Source organism: Sus scrofa, chromosome 13, assembly GCF_000003025.6.
Source record: "Sus scrofa isolate TJ Tabasco breed Duroc chromosome 13, Sscrofa11.1, whole genome shotgun sequence".
NCBI classification, from domain to species: Eukaryota; Metazoa; Chordata; class Mammalia; order Artiodactyla; family Suidae; genus Sus; species Sus scrofa.
This window is the reverse complement of record NC_010455.5, coordinates 77849843-77877813: the sequence shown is the minus strand read 5'-3', so window position 1 is coordinate 77877813 and position 27971 is coordinate 77849843. Positions and strand designations below refer to the sequence as shown.

The window sequence follows — 27971 nt, the reverse complement described above, 5'->3', positions numbered from 1 at the left end:
AGTGTCACAAAACTACCAGGGCCTTCTGATCTGCTCGAATCCAAACTCACTGCTCTTTCATCTGATAATCAGTTAGTCTTCAGGGAATCCTCTTTTTCACTTTAGGGATCCCCTTTGTCCCTCTAGAATTTGATTTCATATACCACTCACCTTCCTCTTTAAGTTTTATGCCTTCCTTTAGGTGGGTAGAGCAAATTACACCACAGCTTTCTAAGAATGAACTAAGGAAGAATAATTTTTGGAGACCTTGCATGTCTTAAAATATCTACATTCTATACTTGTACTTAATAATTTGGCTGAGTAAAGAATTCTAGCTTGGGGAATTCCTGTCGTGGCTCAATGGAAACAAACCTAACTAGCATCCATAAAGATGAAGGTTCAATCCCTGGCCTGGCTCAGTGGGTTAAGGATCTGGCATTGCTGTGAGCTGTGGTGTTTTAGGTCAAAGATTCGGCTTGGCTCTGGCGTTGCTGTGGCTGTAGCACAGACCAGCAGCTACAATTTCTATTTGACCCCTGGCTTGGGAACCTCCATATGCTGTGGGTACAGCCCTGAAAAGACCAAAAAAAAAAAAAAAAAAGAATTCTAGCTTGGAAATCATATTCCCTGAGAATTTGAGTGCATTGCTCACTGTCTTCTGAGGTTGCAGTTTAGAACGATCAATCTCCATAATGTGATTCATTTCCCCTCCTTTGGAAATTTATAGATCTCCTTTGTCCCATGTATTTCAGAATTTCACAATGACATACTTCAGTGTCTGTGTGTACTGGTCACTAAACTAGTGTCTCAGACTTCAAACCTACTCTTCTCTATTATGCTTTGCAATGTTGAGGGGCCAGAACCCTGCAAATCACACTCCTATGCTAGCTAGCTGGCTTCCTATCAGACTCTCCATAAAAGGGACACTAGGAAGACAATAGAAGAGTCAAGGAGGAAAGAAGGAGCTATCAGTATCAACCATCAACTTTCACTCTGGCAATAGTAATGGTTCCAATATCAGCAACTGGTTCCAGTTAGCAAATTTCTGCTTTTATGGTTTTCCTGCCATTCCCAGACCAGTCTTATCTCCTAAAATATCTTTACTTCCTGAGCAGGCAGCAACTACTTAGAAGTTTGTTTCAGTTCCTCAGGACCACTCTTCAAGCTCCTAAATTCTAATAATTCCAATCTCTTCTCTTTGTTTTCCCAACCCTAGGGACTAGTAATTACTTCCTATAGTTGCTATCTTTGTGACACCCAAGTGTTCCTTTATTGCCTTTTCAGTTCTCCAATTATCTAATAGTTTCTGAGAACTGTTTCAACAAAGTAACACAAACTGGGTTGTAGCTTAGAATAGAAATCCATCTCACAGATCTGGAGGCCACAAGTCAAAAATCCAAGTATTGGTCATGCTCTGTCTGAAGGTACTAGTAAAGATCTGTTTTAGGCCTCTCTCCTAGCTTCTGGTAGCCTCACGCATTCCTTGCAGATGGCCATCTTTCCTCTATGCATGCCTGCGTCCAAGCGTGTGTCTAAACCTCCCCACTGTTTTTAAAGAACACCAGTCATACTGGCTTAGGGGGCACTCTAATGAACTTTAACTTGATTACTGCCATAAAGACCCTATTTCCAAATAAGGTGATATTCTGAGGTACTGAGGGTTAGGATTTCAGTATCTTTGGGGTGGTGAGACACAACTCAACCCATAACCTATGGCTAAATAATTCTTTATATTATAAAATTCTGTTATAAATCATATAGTCTCCATTTTCCTAACTAGACTCTGATTCACCTATTTTCATTCATTTTCCTTGAGTACCCAGAGGGCCTCTCAATGTGCAAATGATGTTCAATTCTGGGTGTTTTCTTGAGTACTTCACTGATACTACTTCTCTCTTGGACTGACTTTTGAAGTGTGTGTGTGTGTGTGTGTGTGTGTGTGTTTAATCAGTCTTCCATCTTTTCCTCTACTTTATGCAAAGTCTCTTCTACTTTAACTTCCATTCTGTTGTTTGTTTTCTTCTAGCTATTACCGTCTAAAGACAAATTTTTTGACCGCTCCTGCAGCATGTGGAAGTTCCTGGGCCACAGACTACAGCAGTAACCTGAGTCACTGCAGTGACAACACCTGATCCTTAACACACTTCATCCTCTAATTTCCTCTAAGAGCTGTTTTTTTGTTCTGATTGCTCCAAATTCTTTTTTTCTATTTGCTTTGGTCTCTTGCATTAAAAGCTTTCCTCATGAACCTAATGATCCTTGATTGTCCGCTCATATTTAAAAGTAGGGTCCTAGAGTTCCCATTGTGGCTAAGTGACTTAAGAACCTGACATAGTATCTGTGAGGATGAGGGTTCAATCCCTGGCCTTGCTGAGCGGGTTAAGGATCAGCGTAGGTTGCAAAGGCAGATCAGATACCATCTTGCTGTGGCTGTGGTGTAGGCTGGCAGCTGCAGCTCCAACTCAACCCCTAGCCTGGGAACTTAACATATGCTACAGTGCAGCCCTAAAAAGAAAAAAATAAATAAAATAAAAAATAAAAGTAGGGTCCTAAAAACTGACTGTGGGTAACTTAGTTTTTCTTCTTGGGCTACTAAGGGAAGCATCCTCTAAGTTCCTACTTGACTGTCAGCATTCTGGGGTCTCCAAAGGAGAAGGGACCTCAATAAGGGTTCTAACATTGACCATATTCACTTAATCCTGTAGGACACCTAGTCTTTAATTATATCTAGCACCTGTCTCTCAGAGACATTGTATTTTAACCACTGGAGAGGATAAATTTCAGTCCTCTGTTGAGACATTAAAGAGGGCAGTCACTTAGCTATACAGATTAACAAAGAGTAGGCTCATGCTGCTTTTTTTTTTTTTTTTGTAATAGCTTACTAAGCTATAACTCAAATATTATACAATTGATAACTGATCCATTTAAAGTGTATGAGTCAATGGTTTTTAGTATATTCACAGTTGTGCAACCCACCATCAGAATCAATTTTAGAACATTTTCATCACACCAAAAAGAAATTCCATATCCTTGAACAGTCATTTCCCAATTCCCTCTAATCTCCCCTACCCTCAGCCCTAGGCAACCACTAATTAACTCTCTATCTCAATAGATCTGTATTTTCTGGACATTTCATACAAATAGAATCATGCAACATGTGACCTTTTCTGACTAGCTTCTTTTACATAAGCATACTGGGTTCATTCACGTTATAACATGTATGAGTACTTCAATCCTTTTTTTCTGCAATACGCATTTTATTTACCCATTTGTCATTTGATGGACATCTGGACTGTTTCTACTTTTTGGCTATTATGATTGACTGAGCTGTCTTTTTTTTTTTTTTTTTTTTTTGCTTTTTAGGGCCACATATGCTGCATATGGAAGTTCCCAGGCTAGAGGTCAAATCAGAGCTGCATCTGTCTGCCTACACTACAGCCATGCAGAATACAAGCTGCATCTGCAACCTACACCACCACTCACAGCAACGCTGGATACTTAACCCACTGAGCGAGGCCAGGAATTGAACCCACATCCTCGTGTATACTAGCTAGGTTCATTACCACTGAGCCACAATGGAAACTCCCTGAGCTATCTTCTTAAACAGACGGTCAAGAAATTCTTCTACTTTCAGCACCACCCACTCTTACCCCCTTTTCCACAAAAATAACCTGATACTGCCAATTCCTGAGCCCAAGGACTCTTACCTATTTTTCCTTCTGCCATTTTAGGACTGATTTTTTTTTTCACGGCCTCACCTGCAGCACACACAGCAGAAGTTCCCAGGCTAGGGGTTGAACTGGAGCCACATTTGCCAGCCTATACTACAGCTACAGCAACACCAGATCCAAGCCGCATCTTCAACCTACACCACAGCTCATGGAAATGCTGGATCCTTAACCCACTGAGCGAGGACCAGGGATGAAACCTGCATCCTCAGTGATACCAGTTGGGTTCATTACCACTGAGCCACAAGGGGAACTCCCAGGATTGACTATTTTTAAGTCTACTAAAATGTTTCTATCAGTCTGTGCTTTCTAGCTTCCAAACTTCATTGCTTCTTCCATTCTATTTACTGATGTAGTTCAAATCTTTAAAAAATATCCTATATGATCATCTTGACAGACTTTGGAGGGGAGTAAAAGTAATGCATCTTTCACTGCTCCATCTTTTTTTTTTTTTGTCTTTTGTCTTGTTGTTGTTGTTGTTGTTGTTATTTCTTGGGCCGCTCCCGCGGCATATGGAGGTTCCCAGGCTAGGGGTCTAATCGGAGCTGTAGCCACTGGCCTACGCCAGAGCCACAGCACCTCGGGATCCGAGCCGCATCTGCAACCTACACCACAGCTCACGGCAACGCCGGATCGTTAACCCACTGAGCAAGGGCAGGGACCGAACCCGCAACCTCATGGTTCCTAGTCGGATTCGTTAACCACTGCGCCACGACGGGAACTCCCACTGCTCCATCTTTACACAGAAGTCTTTTCTATTACTTTTAGCCTTTATTCTAACATATGCATTTTAAGACTATAAATTCTTTTAAGCATAGCTTACCTATACCCCTTAAGTTACATCATATTATTTTAATCGCTCAATTCAAAATAGTTTAATGTCATTCCTTCTTTAATCCATGGGTTACTTAGGAGTATACTGTTTAGTTTCCAAACAGTTGAAAATTTTCTAGGTATTTTTTGTAACTGAATTCTGGCTTAATTCCAACATGTCAGAGCACATATTCTAGAACTGATTATTTCCATCTTTCTTACGGCCCAGCATATGTCCATAGGCACATGAAAAAAAATCTGTATTCTGTATGTGCTGGGTGAAATATTCTAAGCATATAATTAGACTCATTTGTTAATTAAGTTGTTCAGCTCTTTTCTTTTGACTTTTCTGTCCTGTTGTTCTACTAGTTACTCAGAGTTATGCTAAAATATTTCAAATTATGCTTATAGATTTGTCTAATTCTCATTATAGTTCTGCTAGGTTTTTTTTAATGTACAAGATTGGTTAAAAATCAGAATGATGGAGTTCCCGTCGTGGCGCAGTGGTTAACGAATCCGACTAGGAACCATGAGGTCGCGGGTTCGGTCCCTGCCCTTGCTCAGTGGGTTAACGATCCGGCGTTGCCGTGAGCTGTGGTGTAGGTTGCAGATGCGGCTCGGATCCCGAGGTGCTGTGGCTCTGGCGTAGGCCGGAGGCTACAGCTCCGATTGGACCCCTAGCCTGGGAACCTCCATATGCCGCGGGAGTGGCCCAAGAAATAGCAACAACAACAACAACAACAAAAAAGACAAAAGACAAAAAAAAAAAAAAAAATCAGAATGATAATACAAAGTTAAGGAACAGTTTGCTGATAAAAGCATAAATTGGTATTTTTTTTCTGAATAGCAGTTTGACAAGTTAGCAAATTTAAAACATCTATATTTTTGAACCCTGTCATTTTACATGTAGACATTGATTCTAAAGCTCCTAATGTGTACCAAGCAATGCTTAGCAGTTAAACGGATTCATAAATTCTCATTTAAACCTTATAATAATCCTCTGATTAGGTATCATCCCCACATCACAGATAAGAAAAATGAAGTTTGGAGAGGCCTAAGCCTAAACTAATAAACTAACAGTGATGAAGCCTATACTTCATCATTTGAATTTAAGATGACTCTAGAATCTTTGAACTTATACTGACTCAAAAGAATATTTATAAAAGCCAAGTTAGAAAGCAAGATGTAGCATGTGATCCTACTTTTTTCTTAAGTGAGCATAAGTTTGTTATAGCATAAGTTTCTATATCCATACAAACAAATCTGGAATATACATATCAAAAAATAATAGATAGGGAGTTCCCTGGTGGTCTAGTGGTTAGGATTCAGTGCTTTCACTATTGTGGCCCAGGTTTGATCCCTGGTCTGAGAACTAAGATCCCACATCAAGTCACTGCACACTGCAGCCAATAAATAGATAGATAGATGCCATTTAGAAGAAAGAAAAATTATTATACAAGAAACCTGTGATGAGACTGCTCATATAATTAAGACTAAACATAACTGAGATTTTTGGCAGTTAGGACTTAAAGGAAAAGACATTTTATTTCCTATAACAATGTAATTCCTGTTTCTCCCACTCTACTATGTGGCTTAGATTAATTCTCTCTCATTTTTGACTTTTATCAGGTAGGAAAATATAACCACACACACGCACACATACAAATACATACACAGACTTAGATATGTATACGTAAATATATATTACTGCTTGGATAGCTTCTTGTCTACAGCCCATTTATTCCACCAATTATGATTCACAACTACAGAGAGAGCTGATGAAAGTGGGGGGATTGTTTTTGGGGGGGCTGCCTTCAAGACATGTGAAAGTTCCTGGGCAAAGGATCAAACCCACACCACAGCAGTGACAATGCCAGATCCTTAACCACTAGGCCACCAGAAAACTCTGAAAGTGGCTCATTTAAAATATGACTTGGTGCTGGAGGGGCTGTGGAGAAAAGGGAACCCTTCTGCACTGTTGGTGGGAATGTAAACTGGTATGGCCACTATGGAGAACAGTTTGGAGATACCTTAGAAATCTATACATAGAACTTCCATATGACCCCACAATCCCACTCTTGGGCATCTATCCGGACAAAACTCTACTTAAAAGAGACACATGCACCCGCATATTCATTGCAGCACTATTCACAATAGCCAGGACATGGAAACAACCCAAATGTCCATCGACAGAGGATTGGATTCAGAAGATGTGGTATATATACACAATGAAATACTACTCAGCCATAAAAAAGAATGACATAATGCCATTTGCAGCAACATGGATGGAACTAGAGAATCTCATACTGAGTGAAATGAGCCAGAAAGACAAAGACAAATACCATATGATATCACTTATAACTGGAATCTAATATCCAGCACAAATGAACATCTCCTCAGAAAAGAAAATCATGGACTTGGAGAAGAGACTTGTGCCTGCCTGATGGCAGGGGGAGGGAGTGGGAGGGATCGGGAGCTTGGGCTTATCAGACACAACTCAGAATAGATTTACAAGGAGATCCTGCTGAATAGCATTGAGAACTTTGTCTAGATACTCATGTTGCAACAGAAGAAAGGGTGGGGGGAAAATGTAATTGTAATGTATACATGTAAGGATAACCTGACCCCCTTGCTGTACAGTGGGAAAATAAAAAAAATATATAAAAAAAAAGAATAATATTCAAATCCCCCCCAAAAAAAAAAAATATGACTTGGGGGAGTTCCCATCGTGGATCAATAGAAAGGAATCCAACTAGGAACCATTAAGTTTTGGGTTCAGTCCTTGGCCTCACTCAGCGGGTTGAGGATCCGGCATTGCCGTGAGCTGTGGTGTAGGTCGCAGACGCGGCTCAGATGTGGCATTGCTGTGGCTCTGGTGGACCCGGCAGCTGTAGCTCCAATTCAACCCCTAGCCTGAGAACGTCCAAATACCACGGGTTCAGCCCTAAAAACCAAAAAAAAAAAAAAAAAAAAAAAAAGACTTGGACTTGTTCTCAGTACGACAACTGGCCCTTTCCCTACGTATGTTCTGTGTTCTATACATAAATGACAAGACCAAGAATAATGCACATATACACTCATTATGTGTTGTGAGTGGGAATAAAAGAAGTAGTAGTATAGAAATTTTATTAAAGGAAATCAGAACCATTACAATAAGAACAAAGTAGGCAAACCTTTTCTATAAAGGGCCAGAGAGTAAATATTTGTTTTTAAAGGCCACACACAGTATCTGTCTCACATTACTATTATTATTATTTTTTTTTGAACCCTTTAAAAATAGAGGTTCCCTGGTGGTGCAGCATGTTAAGGATCCAGAATTGTCACTGTTGTGGCTCTGGTTACTGCTGTGGTACAGATTCTGCCCCTGGCCAGGGAACTTCCACATGCTGCAGGTAAAGCCAAAAAGAAAAAGAAAAAAAAAAAAAAAAAAAAAAAAAAGAGTAAAATCGTTCTTAGCTGAAGGCAGTACAAAAAGGCTTTTTGAGGGGTTCCAATTAAAATAGTGGATTTAAAAAAGTTTTGTTTTGTTTCTTTTTTGGTCACACCCATGCCATATGGAAGTTCCTGGGCCAGAGATCAAATCTGAGTAGCAGCTGCAACCTTCACCACAGCTGCAGCAACACTGGATCCTTAACCCACTGCACTTGGCGAGGGATTGAACGGCACCACCTCAGAGACAGATCTTTAACCCACTGTGCCACAGTGGGAATGCCTAATACAGTTCTTTTAAAAACAAATTAATATAGATATAGGAAGTCACTACTTTTTATGGTAAAGGGAGAAATCACAGGAAACTACTATGGACCAGAGAACAGGTTCAAAAACTGGTAGACAAAAACACAGCAATTCTACTTCCATATATATACATATTCCAAAGAAATGAGGGTGTATGTTCACTAAAAGACTTGTAAATAAATGTTCATAGCTGTTTTATTCACAACAGCTAAAAAACTGGAAATATCCTTAAAAGTGAAACTTTTTTAAAAAATTATATATTCATCCAACAAAATATGCCATTAATGAAAAAGACCAATTACAGCTGCATCCAACATCATGGGTGACTCTCACAAAAACAATGTTAAGTAAGTAGCCATTCACACAAGAGTATACACTGTATGGTTTCACTTATATTACTTCAAAAACAGGCAAAAATAGCCTATGGTGATATAGGTTAAAACAGCGATTACTTTGGGGGGGGGGGCAGATACACACTGGGAAAAGGCATGAGAGAACCTTCTGGAGCAATGGCAATGTTACACTTCGATCTGGGTGATGGGTGTATGTCTACAAATAGAAAAATTCAATGATGTATTCATTGCAATTTTGGGCCTTTGCGATTTCAAAAAATTTACAATGCTTTCTCCAAGCAAATTTTTAAAGAAATTAATGAGATTTTCAACTGGATCCCACAACAGGAATTAACCAAAAGGAAAATTTTCTAAGGTCATATACACAAAGATCTTTATTTCAAAGTTATTTATAATAGGAAAAAAATCTGGAAATAACACCTAATGAATGAGTGCCACACAAACTCTGGATTTCTCTGGTGTGGCAGAGAAATTATTATTTGGTGTCTTTCTGTTACTAGCAGCCAACCTTATTAACTCAAGGAAGACATCTGTCAAGGAAAAGAGCATGTTCATAGGCTCCAAGGCAAAAAAGAGCTTGGCTATTCAAGGTCCAAAGAACAGCCTAAAAGGGAAAAGAAAATGGTAAAAGATGCAGCTAGAAGTCGGTAAAAGCCAAATCATGGAAACTTTATAGGCCTTTTTAAGAACATGCAAAATGTAAAAGAAATGTGAAAGAAAGAAAGATTAAAGTAACTGATTTTCTAGAGCAGCAAAATCCTGGTAGAGCAGGGGCATGGTTGTACATGAAGTATTCTAAATGTTTCAAAAAACAAAATGTTATTTAAAAATATTGTAGTACTTAGAAGTGACCAAGCATTTCCAAAAAATTTTCCAATGCCTTGTTTAATAAGATGTTTTTATAATAGCTGGAATACTCAAAAAGTACAAAAAATTCTTTGTTATTTTTATTACTTGAATGGATTTAAATGCAACATGATTTTGAAGCATGTACTGAAAGTTCTGGAAGGCTAATTCTGAAATTTAAAAAAAAAAACTTTTTAGATGCATCCATTTTCTAAATGATTCCCCCAAGCTATATTCTCACTGCTTTATTCAATTGGTCTGTTTGAACAAAAGCAGAAAATATTCATACTAAACTTATCCAAGTCAGCACTCCTTAAGTACAAGTTCAAGAATAAACAAGACAATCTGTGTGTCAACAGTTTATCTTTGAAGATAACTTAAAAAAATAAAAATATGCCATTATAAACAACCGAAAAAAAAAAAAGAAAAACAGCTTCTAAATTTGTTTCAGATCAGAAAAGTATACTCTCCAGAGATGTTTCACCTGATAGTTTTCCATGCTAGAGGTCTTACACCATTCAACTCTTGCTACATAAATGTAAGAAAAATACCAAGGAAACCCTATACTGCTGGCATTAACAGAAACTTTAGTTAAGAGGGAAAAAATGTGAAGAACAAATACATAAAAGCTAACTCCCCAAATGGAACAAATGGTTTTCAGAATGTTTTGCTTAATAAGCAGATTGCTCAATAAGCTGGTTCTTAACTGATGAACAAAAATGACAAAATAGGAAACTGTAAAAATGTTACTGTTCTATCAAAAAAAGAACATTCATTTAGATCAGTAAACTTAGTTACATGATATGTAATACACTGTTCACTTGTACTTTCAAGGCTCCCCACAATTCAGTCTCTTTATCAAGAGACTCAAACAAACTAAATTCCAATAGTAATACTGTTGGAGATTCATTTTCAGTGGGTCATAGAACTCAACTGTGAACATGACAATATTATTTTTGTTAACTCTGTTAATATACCCAACAAGCTAGAAGACTTTATGTAGACTTTAAAAATCAGTTTCAATGATTCAAACAATGCAAGTCATGAAGGTTCCTCTGCCCTGACACACAAGTTTTGAAACAACGAGAATACATAAATACACAAAGTGCAAAGTAATGTGAAGCAAACAATACAAAATGACATTGCAAGTTATGAAAAGAAGTATGGCTTCACTAATAACACAGCATTTAAAAAAAAAAAAAAAGGAATACACAGAACTGGAGTTAGGAAGTCAAGCAGGAAATCAAGGTTTGAGTCTCAGCTCTGCCACTATCACTACTGTGAATTAGTTAACTGTGCAGTTAGTCCGTATGGATTATTTTCCCTATCTAAAAAACACAAGGTTGGATCCCAATGTTCCCACAATATTGCTCCATGGTATTATGATACATGCCCACATAAGATTAAAAATCAAAGGAATGATAAAACAGTAGAGACTGCATTCAAAGGAAAGCAACAAAGGGAACATAAAGAAGAATGCACCAAAAGACCAAAAATGAAACTTCAACAAAATTTGACTTCATTTTTTACTTAAGGAGGAAAATTCCTTTTAAAGAATGCAGGCTAAACATAAGACATGAAAACAGAAAAATACAAATTCTAAATGAGAACAGAGATTGGTTTGGTTAGAGTGGACAGCTCCTATAGAGAAACAGTGCTATCATTAGAAAAAGTAGGTCTTCAGCAGACTGTTAGAAAGATGGGAATTCTGAATTAGGCTCTGTAAATAACGGCAAATTTTTGCTGGTTTAACAGCGAGAGTGTTGCAAGCGTTATTTTAAGAACGAGGCAGAAGGCAGGACATAATGAGTGGGGAGAAAATTCAGGCAGAAAATGCAGCTCAATGCTGTGGGAAGGAACAGATAATCTCAAATAAATTTCAGAAAATAGCTGACAAAAACTGGCCAATGTTATGTGGACACAAGTCAAAGATAAAACCAATTTTTATGTCTGGCTAATTTAAGGCAGAATAATATCACTAAAGACAAAGTCAGCATATGGAATCAGTTTTCATGGGAAAGCTATAAATTCTATCTTTCAAATAAAGTGAGAAATATCCAGATAGAATTGTTGCCTTATTAAATAACCCTTAAGTGTCATTTTTGGCCCTGTCAGTAGTCTTCCTAAAACAGCACAGCAAAGTATTTATGGAGAACTTAAGTGCTTAGTGATTTCAAGAGTTTCCTCCAATCCTAGTTATTAACTAAATAACTAAAAAATCATTTAGTCTTCTGGTATAAGTAGAGAGCATTTGGTATTTTTCTATAAAGGAGAGCAAATTGTGAAAATTATTAAACTATAAGGGAAAAAAATGGACTGCATTTGTATCTATTAAGTCTTCCTGACAAGTGATTTACAACAATAATCACATCTACCTTGAGCTTTGGCAAGAAAGCTCTCAAAGGTTAAGAAATTAAAATAAAATAGAGGAATGAACTGAGGGTTTGGGGAGGAAATGTTCTAAAATTGAGATTGTGGTGTTCTGTTGTGGCTCAGTGGTTAACGAATCCGACTAGGAACCATGAGGTTTCGGGTTCGATCCCTGGCCTCGCTCAGTGGGTTAAGGATCCGGAGTTGCTGTGAGCTGTGGTGTAGGTTGCAGACACGGCTCGGCTCGGATCTAGTGTTGCTGTGGCTGTGGCACAGGCCGCCAGCTACAACTCCGATTCGACCCCTAGCCTGGGAACCTCCATATACTGCAGGTGTGGCCCTGGAAAAAGAAAAAAAAAAAAAAAAAAAGAGTAAAATTAGGTTGTGATGATGGTCGTACAACTATAAATATGTACTAAAATTCACTGAATTAAAAAAAGAAAAAATGGAGTTCCTCTCGGGGCTCAGTGGAAATCAATCTGACTAGCATCCATGAACATGCAGGTTCCATCCCTAGCCTCGAGCAGTGGGTTAAGGATCTGGTGTTGCCATGAGCTGTTGTGTAGGTCACAGACGCCTCTCAGATCTGGCATTGCTATGGCTGTGGTGTAGGCCGGCGGGTGTAGCTCCCACTCGACCCCTAGCCTGGGAACCTCCAAATACCACGGGTTCCGCCCTAAAAAGACAAAAAAATAAATAAATAAAAATTTAAAAAGAAAAGAAAAATCCAATGGCATGATAAAAAATGTTTGATGTATGCTTCAAGTTTTATTTACAAAGACCTCTAAATCTGGACTAAATATAATGCTTAGAAAAAGAAAGCAAACAACTTAAAATTTAATACATGAACAAGCACAGCTAAGAAATCTTGACCATTCTGCATAGAATGCTTACAAATCATAATTTCCAAAAAAGAAAGTCCCCACGTTTGTGATCAAGATAAAATAAAACTATTAATCAACCACTGCATATTTCTCGAGTTTCTATCAAACTGTGAATGGGATGCCTATTTAAGAACTAAACATTATTGACAATTATCAAACAGATAAAACCTTCTTCTTGGATTATTTCCCCATTTACTATGCACTCATAGCTGAAGATGGAGACTTTGGGTACAGTGCTTTCCAAGTGCTTAATAAATTGTACAAATTGTCTTTCATAAATCTGCCGAAGTTAAGATTTTAAAAAGTGAATACCTCTTGCAACACTTACCAGTTTTGTCCGGATATTCAGCTTATTTGCTCACCACCCAATACAGGATTAGAAATTTCTCCTTACCTTCTTTCCTAACTCTCATGGTTTCTTACCAAATCCAACGGCCAGAATTATTTTTAGGTAACTAATTCCTTAGTTAGACATTAACTGAGCGCACATAATGTTAGGGTTCTCAGACCCGAACAAAATCCAGCTTCCCGAGTTTCTGACGGCTAATTTAACTTTTATGGACACAGATAAGAAAGGTTACAAAACCAACTATCGAGATACATTCTTTTTACTGGATATATTAGAACACAATATAGTCAAAAGCTCATAGTTCAATCAACTCTCGTACTAATCTACCGCAAATCCACAAGATTAAAATAACCCGTATTTTTCCAGTAGAAGGGAAAGGAGGGGGGGACTGGAGGGGGCGTATGGCGCATCACCAGGATGTCCACCCCCAACACAGGGAAACGCTCCTTACCCCCACTCTCAAGCTGGGGGTGTGCACGCCCCTGTCCTCGTCTACCACGTCCCTACCTTCGCGGCCTCGGACTGCGCCACAACAGCCAACACGACTTTTGGTTAGGAAAAGAAACGGGGTGGGGGACACGCGCCACACATTCGACCTCCCAGCCTCACGGGGCCGCAGGCCGCTGCGCTCAACACGACCGGACTCCCAAAGGATGGAGAGGGAGGCCGCGGGGCCGCGCCGCCCAGGGCAGTGGCCAGAGGGTCGCGCGCAGCAGCCAGGCAAATGCCTAGGCCGGGACGAGCGGCCTCCCCGCCCCCTCCGGCTCAACTCGGGGCCGGCAGACGGCGCCCCCGGGGGCTAACTTCGCCGGGGAAGAGGAAGTGCCGCGGCAAGTAACAGGCTGTGAAGACTCTGGAAGCAAGGAAAAGCTGTCCGTGCGTCTGCCTGCCGGCAGGACCGTCTCACCTCCCCTCTTGCCGAGCCCAGGCGGCCCCAGCTCACCTGAGGAGGGCACCGGGATGCCACCGCGGCCACCGCGATGGCCGTTAGGGCACGAGGCCTCCGCTCTGCCGCCGCGTAGCTCTGGGGAGAGGGGCGGGGCGCGCGGCGAGTGGGCGGGGCTGCTGTGCGGACTGGCTGCGAGGCCGCGGGCGGATCCGCGCGGGCAGGAAACCCCCTCCCTGCCCCATCTAATAGGCTCAGCCGCTCCGTTCCCTCCTATCACTGACGCGAGAGCGATCTGCGCTGCGCCACGAGTGGGCGGGCCCCTCTGTCAATCAAGCGTTGTGCTGGGTGTGGAGTGAGCTGAGAAGGCTCCGCAGACAGCTTTGAGCGAGCGGGCGAGGAACGCCGGGCCTGCATCTGATTCTTGTAGCTTTTGTCTCTCTAGCTGATTACTTTGGACTTTCTCAGCGCCACAGGAGAGAACCCACAACAGAAATGACGGCTTCCCGAGGTCAGCCCTTGCTATTCTGGACGCTTCCTCCTGGTTTCCGCATCTGAAGAAGGTCTTGCCAGCAAAAGGTTTTTAAGGGCGGGGAACTTAAAAAGCAAAACAAACATAAAGACCTGGAAATGGGGACCTGAGAGGAAAATGTCAGACATATGCTTAAATTGAGCAGCAAACAGAAATAAGCTGAGTCTGAAGGCCTTCGAAGGGTCCTGGTGCGTGGGTAGCTTCCCGTCTTGGCTGCAGAAGCCTTGCTGTGAGGAGAGCAGTGATCTTTGGTGCCAGGTCTGCCCATTCTTAGCGGCCCAGCCCCAGTCACCGGCCATCAGTAAGTTGGTTCTCCCGCGACGCCAGCACTGCAGCCACCCTCCATTCCCTGCCATCTCTGTAGCTCTGCTTAGGTGTTGCCCCCTTAGGGAAGACTGCCAAGGTGCACAGATATTGTCCCCACCTAAGCTGTTGAAAGAGTCAGTCCGTCTCCCTACCGACACTGTACATTCAGTTAAATCAGGAGCCATGTCAGTATACAGTTTTTCCCCAGTGCCAAGCACATGCTAGATCGTCAGTAAATATTGTTTAGGCATTAATACATCTTCCAATCCCATTTTTAATCCTGGCCCTAAATTCCAAGAGTTTCTGCTTTTCTATATTTAACTTCAAAATTGTTTGCGTGCTGATAGAGGTGTGTGGTTCACTTGCTATATATAGGATCACAAGGTCAAGCACAAAACACCTATGGTCCAGCCCTTCCTGGCCTCAAGTTGGCTAGAGCAAGTAGACCACACTGAACTCCAGGCAGCAACAACTCTACATCTATATCCCATAACTAGCATCTAAAGTGAATAATGTAAGTGAATTTTGGATTATTCAAAGGGTCTAAATACCTTTGCATATTTTATCATGGACTGAATTGTGTTCCCTACCAAAATTCATGTTGAAGCCCTATCCCCCAATGTGAATGTATTTAAAAGTACATTCTAAATGTATTCTAGAAAGGCCTCCTAGGACCTTTAGGAGGTAACTAAGGTCAACTGAGGTGGTAAGAGTGAGGCCCTAATCCTATAGGATGTGCCCTTGTAAGATACAGCAAGCCCTGTAGCTTGCTCTCTGTCTTCACAACTAGAAGACACACTGAGAAGGCAGCCATGTGCACGCCAGGAAGAGAGCTCTTGCCAAAAACTAACTTTGCTGGCACTCAGATGTGGGACTTTCAGTCTCCAGAACTGTGAGAATTAAATTTCTGTTGTTTAGGCCACCCAGTCTGTGGTATTTTGCTGTAGCAGCCCAAGCTAACTAATACAGTAGTTTTATTTGTTGATACATCTTAGTAAAGTTCATGGATAGAGCTATTATTACATTCATTATTGAAGCTGGAGAAACCATGGTCCAGAGGTTGAAACTATTTCTCCAGAATCACATATCAAACTACACCTTGCTAAATTCTAGTTACATATTTAACATGTGATAAGGTTAGGAGATGTGAATAAAAATATAACAGATAAAATGGTCCTTTCCATCAGGTAGCTTATGACCCTAAAATATCATTTTAAGTGGGGAAAATAAGCCCAGAAAAAAAATATGCTGAAGTCATAACTTTAGATTTTATTTTGTAAGAGAATATGTATTTTGAATGGGCCAATGATCTGAATAAACTCTTCATGAGATTTTGATCCAGATCTCTTAACTATGGCATGCCACCTATTGAAGCAATAGAAGTGAGGGGAAGAGCTTTTTCATAAGAGGATTTTAGTTATTTGTAAACATGTTTTTTCCTTTTAGTTTTCCTTTAAATTTCCTCATTGCCCATTCTTACTAGGAACTCTGAAAAAAGAAAAACAAAAAAAAATCTTAGAAAAAGAGATAGAATTAAAGAAGAAAAATAAGGGAAAAACAATGAAAGAGGAAAGCATTAGGTAGAAGGGTAGATAGGCAGAAAGTGATGTATGAAATTATATTACAGTGTACTTAGAAGAAATAGAGTCCATGACCTTATGAGGTGGGAGTTGTCCCAAAGACTCCCTTTCACACTCTGTATCTCCCCACCTTCCAAATTTAAATATGCAGTTGGCTCCTCCTTCCTCTCATTTAGTGGAACTCACATCAAAAAATGAGAATCACTCCTAATTAGTTCTGAGTGGACTAAGGAGTAGTCAGAATCAGGAAACAACACTTAGGTGAAAACTTATGACTAATAGACTAGAAATGGGGCCTCAGATATGGGAACTAATCTGTCTAGGATAAAAACATGTAGGCAGCTCACTTCATTCATCTCAAAGAAAAGAATTTGGGAAGACAAGGGAAAAATGAGGCTCCATGTCTCAAGACCTTTCCCAGGAAACTATTGATAGCTTATATGTAGAAGTGATTAGGGAGAATGATCTGGTTTGGCATCAATGTAAGATAGAACTATTTAGGACAAAAACAAGAAACAGAGAAAAAGAAAAAAACCCACCCTACCTACTAATCAGTAAGCAGTAACTAATCACATGTTTGACTGTGAAATACAGAAATTAGTGGGCCCTGGTAGCTAAATTTCTGGATTAAATACTGTTATGCTTTATGCTTTTATGGGAGTTAATACAACAAAAATATATTGCATCTACTCTGGTGGGCACTACAATTGGTACCAGAGATCTAAAGATCAGTCAAACTTAAAGGAGCTTCAACCAATTACAGAGAATAAGATTTAAACAGATAACGTATTATTTATATAGTAAATACAGCAATAGATATGTACAGGGGGACATTAGGCAACAGGGGGAGAAGAGGTATGTGGTTAGGCTATTCAGGCAATTAAGTAGGCAAAGGAGAAAGGCCTTCCAATTAGAGGGGCCTGCATTTTAAAAGGCATTATATAATATTAGAATATTGCAAGAGCAGAAAAACTAACAAAAGTAAACAAGAGTGGATTATGCAAGTTAAGGCCCTTGGATTTTATCATATAGGCAATGAGACCCATCAAAGGGTTTTCTTAACAGCACTTTATAAACTGTCATTCTGTTGTTTTCTGGTCTCCATGGTTTCCTGTATGTCATATGTCTTTTCCTCTGGGTGCTTTTAAGATTTTGTTTCTTTATCTTTGTTTATCATAGCAGTTACACTATGTTTCTAGGTGTGATTTTCTTTGTATTCATGCTGGGGTGGTTCACTTATTTCCCTGGATCTGTGGATTGCTGACTGTTTTTGTTGTTTCTTTTTATCAAATTTGGAAAACCTCTGGCCGGTATCTTCAAATATTTTTTTTCACCCCTTTCTCTCTCTCTCTTCTTCTGTGACTACACTTAACACTTATGCTAGACTTCTTAGTCCTTGGTATGGTTCAATCCAGGCTATGTTCTTTTTTTTTTTTTCCAAATATTTTCCTTCTGTGCTTCAATTTGGATAATTTTTATTGAGAGCCAATAATTCCTGGAAAATCTGAATGTTAACATTTTCCCAAAAGCACAGACATCCGACAAGTGACTGTGGGTTCCTTTGGGGTATATTTGAAGGCATATTAGTCAAGGGAACAGAAATCACAGGATATTACAAGAGAGAATTTAGTTTTGGGTGTTGAAGGACTGGAAAAGCAAAAAGGGACCACTGAAGTATCCCAGATATGATAACTTAGAAGTAGCTACCACCTCTAAGGAAAGTGAAAAAGAGGAATCGAGGTGGAACCATCAGGTGTCAGGAGCTCAGAGGAATGACCTAGCTGACTTGCAGCTCACACCCCTGCGAGAGTGCTCTCCAGCCTGCTTGCTGCGACTGAGAGGGATATGATGAGGTTGGATGGGGGTGAAGGAGTGCTAAAAGAAGTTCAATTGCTGCTTCTGGAGCAAAGGACTCTCACTTATGTGGTAACAATGACAGAAACTGCAAGCAAACAGAAAGGAGGAAGTCCTTTCTTCTCTTGTCTTTGAGTCTCCCTCTAATGCCTTTTATTGGTGGAACCTAGTGAGACACCAGCTGGCATAGGAAAAATGTAGTTTGCAGGATCTGAGCCATAGCATCACAGAGGAAAGTATGGATGGGTGAATCTGAAATTAAGGTAACATAAAAAGAATAACAGTAGCTTAATAACCAGTACCACATCAACATTTGTTTGTGCTAAATTCATAAAAACTTCCCCAACTAGATCCAAATTAATGCCACCTTATATGCTTTTACAGACTTTTAGGGTCTTTTGAAAAGAATCTCAAGATACCATGTTGCATCAGTTTTCTGCTATCCTATGACTATTTCTTGTGTCTTTTTCAGGGATAAGGAGTACCTTTACTGCAGCTCACACATGTACTTGCTACAAAATCATAAACAAGGGCAGGTTGGAAGAGACCTGCATACCTGAGGATGAGTAGACCCTCTCCCAACATTAGGTCTCCCACCATCAGGCACAAAATGGCTGGCAAGAATCCAGTCTTCTCTCTACTTCTGTATCCTATGCATTGCCTAATGAGGCATAGCAAGGAGAAAACCCATTTCCTGTTCTAAGGTAAGACAACCACCACTGCCATTGAAAAACCCATTTCCTTCCTTTGTTCCCTCTCACTTGTTTAACTCAAGCTCCCTTACCCAGCCCAATCACCTCTAATTTTCCTGTGAAAACAGATTACAAAACAGGGCTTTTTTTCACCTTATAGATTTTTGAATATTGAAGGATTTTTGTTTAATATTTATAGAATATTGAGCATGAAAATTTTTCTAATTTTTCAACTTCAGGGCCACAGAAGTTCCATCTGAAAGGCATCACTTCTTCAAGTCTTATGTTCTTTAGTGATAAAAGTTAACATTCCCTATCACAACTACCTTTTATTATTAATAGGAAAGACATCAGGTTCATGATATTCCACATCATTTAATATTTGTTTTTAATATATTAGACTAGAATAAATTTTTCTACATCTGCATATATTATATAGCACTGTGTCAGTTATACAACACACAAAAAATTTATAGGTAAACATTAAAATGGCAGTGTACCTGTTAATAACTGAACATTAATAGGATAAGAAGCAGATATTCATTTAATGGGAGAATCTAGTATTTCCTGATAATCCTGCCTTCGTAAATTCCTCCAGTAAAGTTTATAGCCAGCAAGGACAAAAACACTAATCATAATAATTACCCCTCCAAAGACATCATAGACACTAGGAAATATGTGTAGCACTAGAAGCTGCAAGACCATAGCTACCACAATCTCCAAATGTTGTACTGTGCTGACCAAGGCTGGATGGAATTTGTCCAAGGCATAATAAACTCCTAAGAAGGCTGCAGTAGAGCAAACACATATAGCAATGAGATAACTCCAGGTTTCTCCATCTAATGGGATGATGGGTTCTTGAAGAACAAACATAGTGGACACTCCCCAGACTGTCCCAGTCCAACCAAAGGTAAACAGTGCAGTCCACATGCTGATCTTCTCCTTAATGGATCTGTATACTATCATGGAAAGAGCAGTGGTCAGTCCAGCCATCACGGTCATGGTGTACCCAAAGGCTTCCTTCCAGGCATTTAACAAAGAATTGTCTTCATCAACAATGTTGGGGATCATGACAAGACAAACACCTAAGATGCTGCAAACAACTGTAGCCATGTCAACATAAGCCATTTTCTCATCTACAAGTAAAAAAGCCAGAATGGCACTGAAGACTGTGGTTGTGGCTCTCCACATAGTGGTCCCATTACTGGGAGGAACTATTGAAAATGATGTATAAGCACAGGTGATAGAGATGACATTGCACACACCATAAAAGAAGAGTCGCAGTCTGTATCCACTGGGTCCAAAGGGGGCCTCCTGGTAGTAACATACAACTAATACAGATAAAACCTGCAAAACAGAACGGATAAAAATCAGTTCTAGAGATGGAACTTTAGAACGATCAGAAACAAGCCTAGTGATAAGGGCTACACATCCATGAGCCAAAGCAGATCCAAACAGCACTATCCACATCTTTCTGGACTGAAAAATATTTTTTTCTGCAAAGCTTTGTAATTGTCCAGTCTCATTGATCACTGGGTCTTCTGTTGGTGGAGGTCGGGTATCCATGGTTCCAAAGAAAGTTCTCCCTTTTCTTTTCATTTCACTCAGCAGGCCTTTCTTTGGATTTTCTTCCATAAAATTTCCATAGTCTTCATTGATCTCTTCATATCCATTATCCCCAGGCTGAGGATAATGAGAAGTATATTTCACCATCACTGTATTGGGATGTATTTTCACCCGTTTTTTAACTGGGTATTTTTTGGAGGGAGAGGTATCCATTTCTTCAGACAATCAATTCTGTTTAAGAAGAAAAAAAAGACAGATGTATGCATTTATCCATTTAAATATAGTTTTAATTTTATAATTTTCTATTATAATCATAGGTACCAATTCAATAATAGAGTATAGACATTGAAGGGTTTTTTTTTTTAAAAAAAAGCTAATAGGGAGAGATGATCTGACAATATATCTTATCAGATGTATGAAACCCAATGAAACTGTCTGCCCTTTTTTCACTTCATCTTAAGTCTGCCTCTGTTTCTCATGCTGCTTATTCTTTGTCTTAGTCAGCTCTATTTCCTATCTTTACATCACAAACAACTGATATTTTTCCACTTTTTCTTTCCTACCTCTCTATCCATCCAATAATAAAAACATAGAAAAATAAATAACAAAGTAGATCAAAACTTTCCTTGTCATTGTGTCCATTTGTCTATTATAAATTAGAAATGGATAAGTCCAAATTTTTTTGTATAATCACTTCTGTATGACACCAAAACTAGCCTTATAAGTTATAGGGTTTTTTTTAAATATTTATTCTGGGCTTCCCATACACTTTTAGATATATGGATAGATATACTGAAATAGAAAATAAATAAAGTGGATTTAGTGACATTCATGCATTGTTGCTATACATAGCTTTTCTGATGAGCAAGTAGGCAATATGTTTAAAATTTTAACTGAAATCACTCTTTAATTCAGAAATATCACATATAAGGTTTTATCCTAAAGAGATGATCACAAGATGCTTTCTACCTTGTGTTTTTTTAAAAAGGAAAAAACAAGAGTACATATTTATATTTGCTTATGTAACATAAAAAGGAATTCCAGGAAGATACAAAGAAAGCTAATAATCATTGGAGTGGGACAGGGAACAAGAGTGTTAGAAAACATTTTTACTGTATAATATTCGATATATTTTTGAATAGGGATAATTATTTTATTTTTGCCTTTTTGCTATTTCTTGGGCCACTCCCGTAGCATATGGAGGTTCCCAGGCTAGGGGTCAAATTGGAGCTGTAACCACCGGCCTATGCCACAGCCACAGTAATGCAGGGATCTGAGCCATGTCTGCAACCTACACCACAGCTCATGGCAACGCCGGATCCCTAACTCACTGAGCAAGGCCAGGGATCGAACCCGCAACCTCATGGTTCCTAGTCAGATTCATTAACCACTGAGCCATGACAGGAACTCCAGGATAATTATTTGAAAATTAAATTACAAACTAAAAAAAATGTTCATCTGTTATTGAGAAAAAGAGCATACCAAAAACAACAGAAAGATGTATGAATAGGAGAATTCGATGTTGCTTCCTAGAATGACCCTTCATACTATCCTATGCATCCAGTAAAAAAAACGGTGCAGATCTTTATTGACATAGATGTTCAAGACATATTGTTGAGTGGGGAAAAAAAAGTTGAGCTTGTTTTAAGAATTAAATGATATAATGCATATAAAGGATTTGACACAGTGCTATCATACAGTAAACTTTCAATGAATATTAATAAATTCAGGAATTCCCATCATGGCTCAGCAGAAATGAATCTGACTAGCATCCATGAGGACGTAGGTTCAAAATCCCTGGCCTTGCTCAGTGGGTTAAGGATCCAGTGCTGCTGTGAGCTGTGGTGTAGGTCACAGATGTGGCTCGGATCTGGCATTGCTGTGGCTGTGGCAAAAGTCAGCAGCTACAGTTCCGGTTCAACCGCTACCCTGGGAACCTCCATGTGCTGTGAGTGTGGCCCTAAAAAGACCAAAAAAAAAAAAAAAAAAAAAATTAACAAATTCAGCTTCCTTTCACTTGTAATTAACTCTTTTGAAACACCAGGTGTCTTCTAAATGTTATTCTCTCTTTGAGACCTATATTTGTTCACTCAGTTCTCTCCCCTTTCCCCAAGAACAATTTCTTGTTTTCTTCCCAATGATTTCTCCCCTCCCCTTAAAGTTAAAAAATTTTTAAAAGAAACCTTTTTATTTTTTGTCCTCATGACATATTTCCTGTTCCTTGCCAAAAACTACTTCCAGGACCTTAAACCATGGTGCAGAAATCAAATCCTATCTTGTTCTCTGACACCATCTGGGTAAGCCAACTGTTCCTATTTACTCCTTTCTTGTCTAAATGACACCACCTTCAGTCATTTTAAAAAACACCACCTGTGCCTCCAAGCCCTTTATTTAATTCCTAGCCTGGACCTCCCACTGCTATCTGGCTAATCTGGATGTTCTTCTTTCAACTTTTATCAGGATATTTCCACTTCAAATCAGGACTTTAGCTCCAGTAATCACAAACTGAAATCTGGGAGTCTGATTCTGTTTTGTAAATGAATTCAGTTGTATCATTTTTTAAATTAGAATGGAAATATGGGGGAAGGGATAAATTAGGAGTTTGGGATTAACATATATAGACTACTATATATAAAACAGATAACCAACAAGGATGTAGTATATAGCATAGGAAATTCTACTCAATATTCTGTAATAACCTATATGGTAAAAGAATCTGAAAAAGACTGAATATATGTATGTGTATAACTGAATTACTATAATGTATACCTGAAACTAATATAACACTGTAAAGCAACTGTACCCAATTTTTAAAAAAGACTAAAAAAAAATTTCACAGATTGAATTAATGGTCTTGGCCTCCCAAATAGCTTTTCCTTTCCTAACATCCTCATTTATATTTGAAATACATGAATTTTTCTAGTTCCCCAAGCTAGAAACCAAGGAACACTCTGAATTATCCTTTCTGCCATCATACTTTCATTTAGTAGTCATTAATCTTACTGTTTTTTGTCTTTGAAGTATTTCTTAGATTTTTCCTTTCTCCTCCAATTCCACTTTACCTTTGTTATTCCGGATCAGGTTTTTGTGAATTCCCATTTAGAATACTTCAACAGCATCCTAACTAGCCCCCTTGAATCCCTAAAATCCAACTATTTAATACCACGGTCACATTAATACTTTTAAAAAATTCAAAACAAAACAAAAACTTCCCTCAAACTTTCTCCATTCAAAAACCTACATGATTTCCTAACTACTTCCTTGAATCTCAGCTCCTCTGTTTAGCTCTCAAGACTTTGCCTAGTCTAGCGCCTGTCAATACTTAGCTCCTCAACACACATATTTGATTAGTCCAGTGTCCTCCAGTCCCAACTCCCCCCATGTACATATTTCTCTATGCCTTTATTCTTGCTGGCTTTCCCTTCTGCTCCAACTTTCTAAATACTGCTCATCTTTCAAGAGAACTCAGTCCAAACTCTGCCTTTTAGAAACAAACCTTCCCCGACCCCTCTGGCCACTTATTTTTTTCTTCCTTGTTTAACATCTGCATTGGTTCTTCCAATTTTTGAGTCGCATCATTTTGTTATTTTTGTAATCTCATCATTTTGTTATTTGTTTTGTTCTCAACTCAGTGGAATTGTGTCTACAGTCATTGTATCCAAATTTGTTGTTAAATCTCCTTTCCTTGCTAGTCAGCAAGTATCTTAATGACACTGAAGTTTGAGCCCATGATTTCCCACTTGCTATTCAGTTAAAATTGTGTCTTTTATCCATTCAGAGCTTTCCCCTTCCCACTGCAGGCCAGGTATGTAGCCCCAGGAGCACAAATAGGGGAAGGACATAGTCTGCTATTTCACCCCATCTCCCATTCCCTCTTTTTAGAGTCTGTGGGGGGACAATAAGGTATGCTTCTGGGAACACCTCCTCCATCTCCCTCTATAGGATCCAGTTCCTGTGGTATATTGGCCTAGGGAGGAAGGAAAAGGAAAAAGACATATCTCATAAACTGGCTGCTGTTGTGTGATGGCTTTTTGATGTATAAACTTCGTTAGTCTAAACTACATGCCCTAGTTATTAAATCAAACACTAATTTAGGTGCTGCTATGAAGCTATTTTGCAGGTGTGATAAAAGCCCCTAATCAATTGACTTTAAGTTAATAAAAGAAAGACTATCCTGCTGGGCCTGACCTAATCAAATAAGCTCTTAAAAAAAATAAAATTAAATTTAAAAAAAGGCTTAGGCTTTCCTTAGGTTCAGAGATACCAAACAGTTTATGCCATTGGAGTTCCAGCCTTCTCATGACCTTCCTTTCCTTACTGACTTTGGACAAGAAGCTTCGGCCTATGCTCAAGGGTTCCAACATGCTCCTAATCTTTTCTTCCTAACTGCCTGCCCTACAGACTTCACACATCCTTATACAGCCCCCACAATGACATTAACTGGAACACCCTATATCCCTCCCTAGTATTTTAAGGAACAGGAAGGAGGAATGGTTTCAGTAATAGCTAAAGTAAATGGCCTCTTATATTTGGGCCAAACTGATTGGCTTTTGAAAGTGGGATTTTTTTGTCCTCCATTGTGAGATCCTGGATGCTAATTCTGAGGTAACAGGAAAGTTTTATTCAACATCATGTTAGGCATATATTAGTGTACCTAATCCTAGTCCATTGGATACTTTAAATCATTACGAACTGTAATTTTTGTTCATTTCTGTCAATGGATTAGTCTATAACAGATATATTCCAGGTATTTCTCAACACCATTATTATACTGTATCCCACTGATGCAGAAGTCACCTTATGCTATAGGGATACATAAAGATCTTCTTCAGTCTCTCTAGTTTTCATTTAATTTCTGGCTTCATAAATACAATTCTTAATGAGAACCTGGAATCCTGACTAGTACTTACATTTTCGCACATTTAAGTCTTTCAACCTGTGAGCATTTCAATAAATATTTATTGAGTTACTATGTACCCAGCACCATGCTAGGCTTTATAAATATGAAGATAAATAAAACAGGCATGGTCCCAGCATTCATAGAACTTGCAGACTAGTGGAAGAGATAACAAGTAATTCTAACTTAATATTATAACAAGTTAATAATTCTAGCAACTATATGAAGTATGGGAAGCTGTGGGAGCACATACAAAGGGCATTAAAGCCAAATATGGGGGATCTTTGCAGGTTCTCAGGTGGAAAGGATGCCTGAATTGGCACTTTAAGCATATGTAACAACTAGTAAAGAAGAGAAGGGAGAAAAAAACTTTTTCTAGAGATAAATTTAAGAGTCAGAAATGCTGATTTTTGAGTTCTGGTTCTGCCACCAACTAGAGCAATAATTATGTATATTTTATTCCTTTTTTTTTTTTTTTCCTTTTTACAGCTGCACCTGTAGCATATGGAAGTTCCTAGGCTAGGGGTCGAATCAGAGCTACAGCTGCCTCCCTACACCACAGCCACAGCAACACTGGATCTGAGCCACATCTGTGACCTATGGTGAAGCTTGCGGCAATGCCAGATCCTTAACCCACTCATCCAGTCCAGGGATTGAACCCACATCCTCAAAGAGACTAAATCAGGTTCTTAACCTACTGAGCCATAATGGGAACTCCAAATTATGTGTGTTTTTTTTTGTTGTTGTTGTTGTTTGTCTTTTTAGAGCTGCACCCGAGGCATATGGAGGTTCCTAGGCTAGGCATTGAATCAGAGCTACAGCTGTCAGCCTACGCCACAGCCACAGCAACGTGGGATCCGAGCCATGTCTGCAAACTACACCACAACTCACAGCAACACCAGATCCTTAACCCACCGAGTGAGGCCATGGATCGAACTCTTGTCTTCGTGGATACTAGTTGGGTTTGTTAACCACTGAACTACAAACTCAGTGGACTCCTGAAATTATGTGTATTTTAAAAGAAAGAATTTTAGATGATAATTGTTGGGCTCTTGACTCAATTCTCTTCAAAATCGGTTTGTCTGTTTATAATAATTTCACACTTCTAATGTTTTGCATCTCTCCCATGAAAGACCACCAGGTAATTCAATGATCACAGCTTTTTACCACTTGCTCAAAGTTGTTCTGACCAATGAGTCAACTCAACTTCTCTTCCTTCCTTACAGAGATAGTTCCTGTGACAAGGATTTTTGTGGGGAGGTCCCCACCCAGACAGAAGTGTGAATTTCAGCTGTGTACAACAACTCATCTGAGTGGAGGGAAGGTGAAACAATAGGACCAGAAGACCAGCCTACCCAGGTACAAATGTATCCACCTGAAATGCTGGACACAAATGGATTAAAAGGATGCATAGTTTGGTGTCTGCTTGACCAGTGGGCAAAATCTAGTGTGACAAGCCTGAAAGTAGTATTTGTATCCAAAATAGGTACTGTTTCTAAACTACCTCCCACACATAAGGCCCAAGATCACTTCTCTCCTAAGGCTGGGAAAAATTAACACTGCCCTCACTATAGTCTTGGTAGAAGTCCTTAGGACAATCCTCTTATGGTGCCTAAGGCAAATGCCACTTGGTAATAAAGAGTTTTTCTTTAGTTACAAAACTGATCCCTAAAATGGTAAAAACTCTTAGATGTAAAGCTAACTAGTGCAACTTGATTATAATATGGTCATTTAAATGTAAGCATTGATGTGATATTTGACACTCATGAATCAGACTGGTTTTTAATTAATATTTATTAAGAAGTGATAAGTTACTATCTTACATCTGAGCAGCCTACTCCTGAGATACCTTCTTAACCCAATGTGCTCAGATAGTCTTGCCCCTGAATGAAAATGAAAAGACCACACCTGACTGGTCACTTGAAAGAAAGGCCCCAATAATCATCCTTCCAGAATGTTGTGATATTAGGACATGCATAGGATCTGTGCTGTGAAATGTGCCTGAGACCTAATGAGAGAGGCCATTCATCCGTCCAAACTGATGAAAAGGGGCCCATATTCTGAGGGCCCAAAAGCCGTGAGCATGAGTCTACCCATCCTTATGCTGAACCCTGCCTAGCATAACCTTTAACACCTTTCTTTGAATAGGGATTCTCTCTCTTCCCCACTGCAGTTCGTGAGGATCAGGAGAACAAGAGGCAGCATTTAAGTTTGCTTGTACTTTATTAAGACTAAGTCTCTATCTTTGTGTAAAGGCCTGCTACTTTAGAGGAAAAAGAACCTGCTTCTAAGCTCAAAGCTCTTGGACTAGAAAATTAGTTCTTAAATAAACTAATAGAGTTTGAAAGACAAGAATAATTATAATAACAGAGTAGAAGCTAAAGAACATACCCTTTCTTAAATCAGTCACACTTAAGTGAGGGATTTATCATGAGGAAGTAAATGTCTGTCCTTCTTAGAAAGTGTGATAATATGCACATTGTAAGTGGCAAATGATCTAAATGAACTAAGTCTGTAATCAAGTCATGAAACTGGACAGTTTTATGAAGAGGGGCTGCAAGAAAAATTAATTGTATAAGATTTCATATACTCAGATTATAA

The 27971-nt window shown here is 39.2% G+C and overlaps 3 protein-coding genes across 8 annotated transcripts in view; 1 reads left to right on the top strand and 2 right to left on the bottom strand.

Annotated features, from left to right (window-relative positions):
- NCK1 (NCK adaptor protein 1) overlaps positions 1-14159 on the bottom strand; it is a 77290-nt gene extending 63131 nt beyond the window's left edge. The window contains exon 1 of one of the 3 annotated variants that reach the window (XM_021068315.1): positions 14001-14159. The gene's annotated coding sequence lies outside the window, so the exon portion shown is untranslated. Of the gene's footprint in view, positions 1-13564 lie in introns of all 3 variants that reach the window. The other 2 variants (XM_005669868.2, XM_021068316.1) reach the window with 2 other exon arrangements.
- The window catches only part of STAG1 (stromal antigen 1), a 541662-nt gene continuing 527971 nt past the window's right edge, over positions 14281-27971 (top strand). Inside the window, exons 1-3 of one of the 2 annotated variants that reach the window (XM_021071122.1) lie at positions 14281-14454; positions 18688-18919; positions 26597-26729. The gene's annotated coding sequence lies outside the window, so the exon portion shown is untranslated. Of the gene's footprint in view, positions 14777-18687; positions 18920-26596; positions 26730-27971 lie in introns of both variants that reach the window. The other variant, XM_021071121.1, reaches the window with a different exon arrangement.
- The window catches only part of SLC35G2 (solute carrier family 35 member G2), a 33347-nt gene continuing 24652 nt past the window's right edge, over positions 19277-27971 (bottom strand). For all 3 annotated transcript variants that reach the window (XM_003358564.4, XM_005654027.3, XM_021071125.1), the window contains exon 2: positions 19277-20704. In XM_003358564.4, coding sequence (XP_003358612.1) covers positions 19448-20686 — 1239 coding nt within the window. In that variant the 5' untranslated portion in view covers positions 20687-20704 and the 3' untranslated portion in view covers positions 19277-19447. The remainder of the gene's footprint in view (positions 20705-27971) is intronic.